Genomic DNA, 11,002 nt, shown 5'->3' with positions numbered 1-11,002 from the left:
GCAAATTAGAAATTGGGATCGAGCGCATGTAATGTGCCGTAAGGACGACACACAACCGGTATATTTACCGTAAGAATGATTAAAGTCGGGTGTGTTATAGACACGTCGGACACATACACACGTACATACACATATAGACAGCCTTGTATAGCCGAACGCTATTCGAGGGCTGTTATCTCGCGAAGAATATTCATTGATTGAACAAAAGACGAAGATCAGTAAGTGTAAATGTTTGTAAACAAATTATGAAACATTATTTGTTCAGTGCCTACATATTTACACAGTAATAATAAAGATGAAGATTAGTGAAATCATCTGATTCTTTTTAATTCCTTCCCCCTTCTTCTCTATGGTTTTTTTGAAAATTAAAAAAAAAGTACCTATTTCAATAACAAAATTTTTGATGAAAAAAAATTTCTTCTGTATTATTTTATTAAAAAAATGTCTTACAAATGTACGTGTGATTACTTGTGTAATTGATTAATTAATGTGATTATATGGTATAATTAAATGTACATTTGCGCCTGCGTTTGCTAAAAAAGAGTAACGCAATAGCTAATATTTTTTTCAAAATGTATCTATTATCTTCGAAAAAGTAGAATATTGATTTTAACTATCACATTACTCTTTCATTGCGTTACACACGAAAACAAGATTCAAATTTAACGAGTCTTTCCTCTTTTCTTCCTATTCACTAACTTGTTTCTCCGAATATAGTATCATACACACGTTTTGATAACTACGCCTAAACAATACAAATAAATAATAATGAACTCACTGAACAAAAATAAACGTATCTATATGACAATATCTATGAGTGAATCATCTTTCTAATTTTGTCTTTCATTTCACAATCAGACAATGACAAGATTGTAATAAAAAAAAATAAAAAAAAAAAAAAAAATTTATAAATTATTTAAACTAGAAAATTTTGTTTGCGTTTAAAAGTAAAATATCATTCTCGTATTCGATCGATGCAAAGCATGATTGAATGATAATAAAGTTGAAAGATGGAAATCTAATCTAACGTATTGTATCCTATATTATAGAATGTATTTTGTCTGAGATTATAAATGTAAGGAAAGTAACGAATAAAAATATTCATGTAATACATTCGCTTTGTCGTCAAGGTTCGTCTGATCGATCATCATCGCATGCCAGCCGACCTGGCACGCATATTCGCCGCTGACTTCTTTTTCCAGGAAACGCCGAAATGCTTTTATCGCGGCGAGGTCACGTAACAAACAAAACGTCGAATCGGCGGTTTTGATTTGTACCGTCCCTTTTTCTTCGCCGCAACATTTTCCAACGTTCGAGCTTGCCGCTGGCCGCTGATACGCCGAGCACGAGAGAAGAGTCTCTCTCGTCTCTCCCACCACTCGACTGTGAGTAGGGGATACACGACTCGAGGCGACGCACATCATCCCCAGTGTCTTCGGTATCGGTGTCAGTAGCGGATAGAAAGTCGCCGACGTCGGTTGTTCTGTCTTTGCTCGCCTCGCCGAAACTAATCCGTCCGCGAGAAATACGAAAATTTATTAAAGTACCGCGCAAAAAAATCGGCTACGAATTGTCGTAGCATATTAACAGATCATGTGCGTCATGTTGCCAACAGTGCAGGAAAATTCTTTATTCCCGTTTAATCCCAGTTTGGACGAAGAAATAAGACGGCTATTCGACATCGCCATAAGCAGAAGGCCACAGCCGAATGGTATGTTGTATTTTATTATTGGCGATCTCTCTATTATTTATATATGTGCATTTGCTAAATATCTGTGCTATTATTAATGGGATTTAAGAACGTTTACAATCTTCTAAATTGATTTTATAATCCCTTTTGTCATAACTATTTTAATGTTATGACACATACTTAACGCTATCTATGATCTATCTATTAATTACTAATTAATCTCTGCGGAGTAAGCGGATTTTCTTTTTATACTTATATTCTTAGTGTGAGAAAGAAAATTCACATTAGTCTTATCTCAAATATTATTTTCAGACTTTTTTTTTTAAGAAAAGAGAGAATAACTAGAAGGAAAGAGTCAACTATAATTACTTTTATGGTATTTTATGACCCTGGTCAGAAAAAAAGAATTCAAAGAAAAACGTACCTGTAATTTTTATAACGTTTTATAACGAACATTTTTATAACGTTTTTACTGTGTTGCACGAATTTTTTAAAAATTTTTTCGTTGCATCTTTTTATATCTTTTTTTTCGTTTAAAACTTGTATAATGATGCGATTATGCAGAAAATACGAAAGAGGACACAGTTATAAAAAGAAAACATACATTTATATATTAAAAAGAGATTATATATATATATATATATACATATATATACATAACATTTTCAAATAAAATAATATCCAAACATTACATTTGAAAGTACGTCTAAAGATGTTTAGAAGAAATTTAGAATATTAAGGTTTTTAGAAAATCATCTGATGCAAATAAATATTTTTTTTATTTTATTTTTTAAGTTTTTTTTTTGTTTAATTGGAGAAATGCATACGTGTAGTTTCCTTTTGAAACGTTGAATATAAATCTTCTGTAATTAAAAACTGTGCGTATCATTCATAAGACTTACGGTTGGATTTGACGATGTCAAATGTCATCAGTATATAATTCTGTGAAAGTTTATGTAAAAAAATTATAAATAAAAGGTAGGCAGTAGTCTTGGTTCGTTAGTTGGAGATGGAAATTTTTAAGAGTAATCTCAAATTAAAGATTTTTTTTTCTAAAATCTGCAAATTTTTTCACGTAATAAGTGGATAATGGGTGTAATAAATTCAACGATATAAAAAATTTAAGAATTAAATTTTTCTTATATATCATAAAAAATAATTTAGGCTTTGTTGTAATAGTAAATTCCTCCTTTGTGGCTGGTTAAAAATATACGTTACTTCACTTGTGTTACCTGTGATTTATCATCAACTTAACAATCGCATTAAATTTTGATGCGTCAGTTTTTTTCTATTTAAATAGGTACCTATACTATCGAACTCGTCTCGAAGAAGTCACTAATACATAAATAATAAAAAATTTATGGAGATTCCATTTTAATTATAAAAATAAATATAAAAATTATAAAGATATGGAAAGATTTTACTTGAAATAATTTCAAACAATTTGAAATAATTTAAATTAATAAAAAATATGTAGATATATCAAGATTTTTATTTTTTCATATTTTGTGAAATATTATATCTTTATTTGTACATGTTTTTTCATAGCTGTTGTTGAGATGAAATCAATAATATATTAAAAAAACAAAGCTTTTATGGATTATTTAAACTTAAAAAAAAGGAGTCAATATTTTATTAATTTTCAAAATCAATGTTTCCGAAAACAGCTTTGTATATGAAAAATATTTTATTTCCAATTTTTTAATTTTTACACGAATAAGTCCGTTCACGGTTATACTATGATATTTTGATTGCGATTAGTTTTTATACTGGAAGAATGTCTACTTTCCGATTTTCAAGTCTTTTTAGTTCATTTCTTGATTGTTTTCTAGTCTGTTGAACAGTTTATTTTCCTAAAAATTTTCGAAACTACGATTGTCTCGATTATGATTCTTTATTCTAGAGTGAGCCAGTAAGTGAGCCATTTTTCTTATAGCCGAATATTGCTTTATTGTTGATCGTTGCCGCGACACACAATTATACGCCGATTGTAATCTCTGGTTACGCCGACTAATCTTTTATCGCATCTCGCATGTGTGTGTCTTTTGTGACTTGCGATCGCGGTACTCTTTGTGAACATAGATCGCCGGTACTGGCGAATACCTTTTATTTCACCGACAACGAGACAAAAGTCCGATTGAAGTTGCGTGCAAGGATGTGTTTATTTCTCGATACCGATTCCCGATGACGGATTTGTCGTTGAAAATAATATTTAGAAGGCTTTCGGTCTGAGAAAAAGGCCGTGCGTGTTTACAAATCAACAGGCCGATATCGAGTTACATTCGTTTCTGCTTGCATCATAGAAAACAGCTCGAAACTCTGCTCTGGTTCGAAACGAGAAAAAGGAAAAAGATAAATTTACATTTTATTTTCTTTTTCATACACAAATTATCTCATTCGTTTATTAAGAATCGATCTTTGATCTCTAGTATTGCAGTTATGTCGAAAGCGATTGTGAATCGTGATATAATTTTATTTTTTTAAACTTTCAATATTATTCAGGATACTAAATTTAAAAAATAGATTATAGATTTTGACGAATTCAAATTCATCGTTTTTGATAATGAACGTAGAAGAGATGACATATTTTACATACCGATACTTTCATAAACATTATTTGTTACGGGGACAGCTTATGATGAAATTAAGAAGGCAAATTTCTAATAATAATAATAATAATTTAATTTATATGCTTACGCAAAGATTTTATCTTTTAATCCTGGGGCGGTATTGGTCGAAAAAAATTCGAACAAAATGGCGTAGATTTTAGGATCATAGACATTATCAATATTTTAGGACTTAATATGTCAAATTAAAGGACATTTTATTGTTTAAAGAGAAATATTTTCGTGAGGAAAACATTTCTAACTTATACTTCTTGTTCTTATTTATATCTAATTAATTTAGTATTTTTTTTATTTTTTAAACAATTTTATTGATCTTTATTATAGTTGAAGAAGTAATGGAAGAATTTCGACATAATGGCCGGGACTACGAGTATTGTCCAGACCTCGATATAGATGTAACGAGACAGAATATGCCACGACGAAAGAAGAACAAAAAACCCTTACCAACGGAATGTGTTTTTTGCAGAAATAACGGAGAAGAAGAGTCATACTATCGGAAACACTTGTTAAAAGATCTCGACGGACGTGTCATATGTCCTGTTCTCAGGTATAATTTAATAACGTTTAAAGTATCGAACAGTTTGAATCTTCGAAAAAATCTTCTAAAATACACAAAGTTTTTGTTTTTGAAAATACGTCCCATAGATATATTGCATAAAGGCACATCTGACAGCAGAGACGAAACATTTTTTGGTAAAAAGTAAAACGTTATTGATGCATTGCAAAAAAAAAAAAAAAAAAAAAAAAAAGAGAAAAAAATGTATATTTTCCCTTTTTCTGTTCTCTAAATTTAATTTGTATAAATACGTGCCTGTTTAGTTAAGTTCACATTTAGGTCTAATAAATCAATTCATTATTTTCTATTGTAACTTTCGCTCTTTTTTATTTTCCACAAGTGACAATTGATTGTCTCCTAAATGCGTCACTCAAAGTTTTCGGTACATTAATGTTACGGCCATATAGACAAAATTTTTTTTTCACGAATTTCAGAATAAGAAATTTATTTTACGGTTACGATATTGCAATTTTTTTTGTTCATGCACACTTCTGAATAAATTAAAACAGATTTCATGTAAATGATAAAATATATAGTCAGATGATATCGTAAGAGAGTTTAACGATACGATTGAAATGATCGTCTTACATTTAAATAGATAATTAATATTTATAAATGAGAATATGATGCGCATGCATAAAAAAGACACTGAGTATATATAAAAAGAAAATCATTTTTCTACATCTATTCTGTACGTGTGAAATTACTATTTTTTTCTAACAATAAATATGTTTACTTAATTAAAAAGAGGGAAATAGATTGACATTTATTTTATGTGTTACAAATATTCCCGTCATAAATATTGTGCTTTAAGTCTTTGTGTGTCAGAGCTTTTTTCAAAATATTTTTCTAATAGTATGATATATTTGGGATGTTTTTTTTCTTTTATATGCAAAAAACCAAGAGTTTTTATTAACAGGGCTTATACTTGTCCGATCTGCGGCGCAAGCGGCGATATAGCACACACAGTTAAATACTGTCCAAAGGGCCCTTACAATCCCTGGGGAATGAGCATGCCAAATACCTTCAAGTTGCTCAGAAACTCTACGGGAAAACGTCGCAGCAAGTAAGATATGACATTTTCTATGCGGGCGATGGAACATTTTTTTATTTTTAAGTAACTTTTTTTTTAAAGTTACAGATAACAATCTTTTCAGAGAAAAAATATCGAAATTAAATTCTTGTTGGTCGATTTTGATATAAATTGTAAATAAATAATAATGGACATAAAAAATGTTCCAATATATTTTTAAAAAATTGTAATAATCTATTAAGTTGAGTATGATATATTCTTTTATTATAATTCCAATGAGAATATAATCCCTTCCTTTATATATTTTATAAAATTTATATAAAAATTATTTGTATACAGTTTTCTTCCTCTTGTTTATGCACAATAAAATTACACACTTGCTATAAAATAAGTATAAATATTTTGGAATACGTTGCAGTAAAATTTAAAAAATAATACTTGCGTTACCGTCCTTTGCTTCACATAATGTAGAAGAGAGCTATAAAAAATATAACATATATCTAGATATTGAAAGCTGATGTGTGGAAATTCATGAATGCGTGTATTATATATGAGAAAAAATACCCTGTGTGTCATTTTTATATAAAATTCATTTTGAGGTCCTAATTTATTAATAATCATTATTTTTAAATTAAAGAATAAAAAGAAGACATAATTTTTTTATTTCGTAGTTCCATCGCCCACGCTTGACAAATATCTCACGAAGTAACAATATCTAAGCGAGAGATTTTTAGTAGGAAGGAATAAGAAGCGGGCGTTCTTAAAGTACACATCGACTGCTAACAGAGGCTATTCTCACATATGTGTCCAAATGGCAAGAAATTGATAAAATAATCTAGATTCTTAGATTTCTCTTATATACTTTTGTACTTGACATTTACACTCGTCTATACAGACGAATATTGACACTTCGACGTGATCTCGCATTCTCGCGAATATGCTGAAAGATTTTAAATTGAGATCGAGACGTGATCTTATAGTTTTACGTCATTCTTCCGCATTGTCCCTGCATTTATTATACTACTTCTCTCGCATTCTTCCTGTTTGTAATATACTTCATACCATGTCATAATTCTTAATGTAATGATAAAAACTACGCTGATAAAACAAACTTCGATTCAGGGCGAGAAAAAGTTTATACGTATTTTGAGAATCGCGTGATCGGATAGATTCAGCGACATACATCAATTTCGCGACGCGTCGTGATTTTAAGATTAAACGTAATTTTTTTACACGCGCGCAATATACTTTTGCGATATTTTCTTAAGCAGTAGAGGTATTTAGAATTCAATGACACAATATGTTATACGACGAATATACAGATATTTTTTTAAGATATTAAATATCCTAAGGAAATATGCCTGTTGGTCTGTCGATAACATACCAAGTCACATTGAAAGACTCGTGTAAGAACATGCAAGGAAAGAAGCTGTTTTTACAATAATTATAAAGAAAACCTCTTAATTCATAAGTTTATATTTCAATATACATATCTCTATGCGCGTGTGCGACTTTTGTGATAATTTCTTTCAAGCAGTTAGATTTATAACAAAATTACGCAAGGTTTTTTCCCCAAAGATCCTAGATATAAGTATTTGAAGAATTCATACGAAAAACATAAGTTCATAATCTGTAAAATTTAGATATACGTATATATGACTTCATCGTATTTCAAGTAAGCGTTACAAATTATGAATATATTTTTATATATTTTATGATTCTTTTTTTGAATTCGTCATTTACATTCTAATGTGTCATATATATTTCTACTGCTGTTTTTTTTCTTGCCTCAAATATGAAAAAAATTAAATGATGTCAATATGATTTAGCGTGACATATAAAAAATACGTTAGATATTTTGAACGTATATGAAGACTTGACGAAGATGTGGCGCTTTCTTTAATTTTGCAACTTGACATTTTCGAGCGCGTATTTCATTGAATTATGATTCAACTAAAAAAAAAAAAAAATTGTGCAAAATGCAATAGGATGACTTGAATATATTTGGACGATAATTTTACATAGAATTTATTCTTTACACATGTCCAAATAAGTACATTTCTCTCGACTTCGAAATGATAAGAATAATGTGATCTTTTAAAAAATAGATCTTATATATAGCCTTAAATATTTCAATATTATACCTCTCTTTCTATATTAGTCTTCTTACTTTCTTTAAATACTTTCCCTTGCCTTCTAATCTATATAATTGATTCCATATTATTGTAATCGAAAATAACGTATGTCTTTATTTTAATTTATTTTAATTTATTTTTCATTATGCGACGTTCAGTAGAACGTTTCTACGATTATATAATTTATCATAATTTGCATCATAATTTATCGTTAATAGTTGAATCAATATTACTTAATCGTAATATTACCGATTAATTTTCAAAATATTATTCATTGTTTTCTTCCTTTTTTTTCAATCAAACGTTGTGATGATAACTATGTGCCTTATGAGATATTTAGTTTTATAATTTTACGATTATAAGTTGGATGAGACACATACACAGTTTAATACATACATAGTATAATTATAATATATGATAAAAGAGAACTGTTATATATGCGTATTTCAAATATGTTTTTACGACAAATGAAATTGAAATGTGCATTTCGAAAATATGAAACAAATGTTGAATAGATAATAAGAAAATGATCGATGCTTTTATACGAGCATCATGTGAACAATGATATTAATTTATACATCTTACAGCGTTACAAGATGTATATTTTATGTATTATGAATTATCATCGCAATCGGTCTATGTTTTTGTATGTGTGCGGAAGCGTGTCCTTTGCGTGATATCAAAAATCTGTAGCAATATTCTAATAATTGTAAAAATAATTCTCTCAAAAGTTATATATATCTAAATATATTTTCGTGATTATTTTATTTATTTTGCTTTATCACTTGGTTACAAAACGCTCTATTCTCAATTCTGTGTATTGTACGTGTTATTATATCCAGAGAATATTGGAACTGTTGTCACTGTTAGTCTCGCTACGATCTTGTCAAGGCCGTCAAAACAAAAGCTGTTACCGAAACAGTACTTCTTCATGTTTATATGTACGCTTTTACTTTGAAGGTTTGACAGTTCGTAGAAGGCGCATGCTTTTTTGCAGTCGACGCTTCTTTCCAATAATTCTTAAAAATTCACGAAAGGACACGCTTTCATATTTTCTTAGCGCGTAATTACATATCGATAAACTTTTTAAAATAATTAAAAACAAAATTTGTTAAAAAAAGTTTTAACAATTTGAACATTTTTTCGAGAAAAAAAACAAAAATATACATAATTGAAAAATAAATCAATCAACTATTCTGTCTGTTTTATCTTTTTATCGCATCAACAAATATAATAAATCTTTATATTTATTTTCTGTTTGATATATAAATATACATATAAATCCTATATCCGTTTTCTCATTTTTAATAATTTTGGAAAGTTTATCAATATGTATGCGAATTCGTGGAGAAGTTTTCACGAAAAAAATATCAATTTTTTTTCTGATATTCTTTTTATAACTTTTCCGTTAGATAAATTTCAGTTATTGTTACAGCTTAATACTTAATGTTGAAATTTAAGTTCGAAGCTTTCCTATTTTTTGTTACTCGTACAGTAAGATGTTAACATATATGTAAAATATATATAAGATACATTTGTGTATGTGTGTACACATACAGTAAATTGAGTTAATTCAGCGCTATATGCGCCAGATTAATTTTATCAGATAAAAACAGCCAATAATTAATGTTGCAAATTTAGTTTATGATATTTAATATATTACATCACGAAATATTTAGAAGTTATTAATTACGAAGTTATTATTTATGTTCCTCAAGACATTTCAATCCTTTCAATATAATACATCTTCAAAAGAATTCATGTTCTATTAATCAGCTTTAATAGTATTAAGAATTTTATTTATATAAACATTTATTTTGTAGAATGTATAAATAATTACTTTAATAGAGGAAAAGATAAGTTCACAGTATTATGTATCATCTTTAAATAACAGCTTTTTTTCAGGGATTGGAATGTTTTAAAGATTTAATATTAGCTGGAAAAGAAAAAAAATAAAATAAAGCACTCGAATATTAAGGACAGTGCAAATAAATACTTCCAATTTTGTTTTTGCCGAAAATTAAATTATTAGTGTATAAGATATTTTATGTGTAAGAATTGTTCATACTAGAAATTACGATATTACGAATTTGTTCCTATTAGAAATTAATAATATATACTAAATATTATATTTCTACGATTTTGGAGTGTATATAAAAACACTTTTGTAACTTTTACGTATAAGGTGTACTATTTAATAGTGCGAATAAGTTCTTACTCTTGTAAGATATGATGCGCCTTGTACCTTATGGCATATGTTGCCGAAGTTTAGGATTAGATTATATGCGCAATTTCTATATACAGTGCCGTTATAATATACCAACTGATTTCAGAGAACGCGAGATGACTTTATAATCTGAAACCGTACAGTGACATTCTTGTAATTAATAACAGGTGATAACGATTAAAGCAGTAAGACATAAATTTCATATACATAGGCAGGAAATTGAAAAATTTCATAATTCCAGGCAATTTACAATAATTAACGTCCAGTTGCACGTTTTACAGAATTGTACAAATAATTATTTTGTTGTCTCCGACATTGATCGCGAGGCTTCTCCGATTAAGCGTTTTTTGCTTGCGAGCACATAATCCGAACGATACAGATGTTATTAAAAAATACGAATTTTCTAATTGGTGCAATTAAACTTTTTTGGATTTTTATTTTTTATTTTTGTACCTCTCACTATTAAATTTCCACTTGTTTGGAATAAATCTTGTGCACTCTGGACATGCCTTATTTTTATAGTCGTTTATATTTTAAGATTAGTCTTGCGCATATTATACTCATCTCGCCATTGTATTAAGGATAATTATTATTTCCAGTTTATTATTATGTGTAATTTAAGTATATTTGTACAAAATTGTATTATGGTTAATAATGAATTTATAGAAAAAAAAAATTATATATATATGCATTTGAATAAAAGACTATTTACTTACTATTTATTTATTTATTTA

General features: G+C 28.5%; 1 protein-coding gene across 2 annotated transcripts; it reads left to right on the top strand.

The window, feature by feature from the left end:
- Positions 1-1,412: 1,412 nt before the first annotated feature.
- Positions 1,413-10,986, top strand: Nanos (RNA-binding protein nanos). Of its 2 annotated transcripts, none has more exons than XM_072902948.1 (4): positions 1,413-1,711; positions 4,642-4,864; positions 5,793-5,939; positions 6,641-10,986. In XM_072902948.1, the coding sequence occupies exons 1-4, from the start codon at positions 1,594-1,596 to the stop codon at positions 6,651-6,653; spliced, it is 501 nt and encodes a 166-aa protein (XP_072759049.1). In that variant the 5' UTR covers positions 1,413-1,593; the 3' UTR covers positions 6,654-10,986. The 2 variants fall into 2 exon arrangements, with proteins under 2 accessions (XP_072759049.1, XP_072759048.1); XM_072902947.1 differs by having other exon boundaries at positions 1,415-1,711; positions 6,578-10,986.
- Positions 10,987-11,002: the final 16 nt, after the last annotated feature.

This window comes from Anoplolepis gracilipes, chromosome 12 (assembly GCF_047496725.1).
Source record: "Anoplolepis gracilipes chromosome 12, ASM4749672v1, whole genome shotgun sequence".
NCBI classification, from domain to species: domain Eukaryota; kingdom Metazoa; phylum Arthropoda; class Insecta; order Hymenoptera; family Formicidae; genus Anoplolepis; species Anoplolepis gracilipes.
This window is presented reverse-complemented; position numbering and strand designations above follow the sequence as displayed.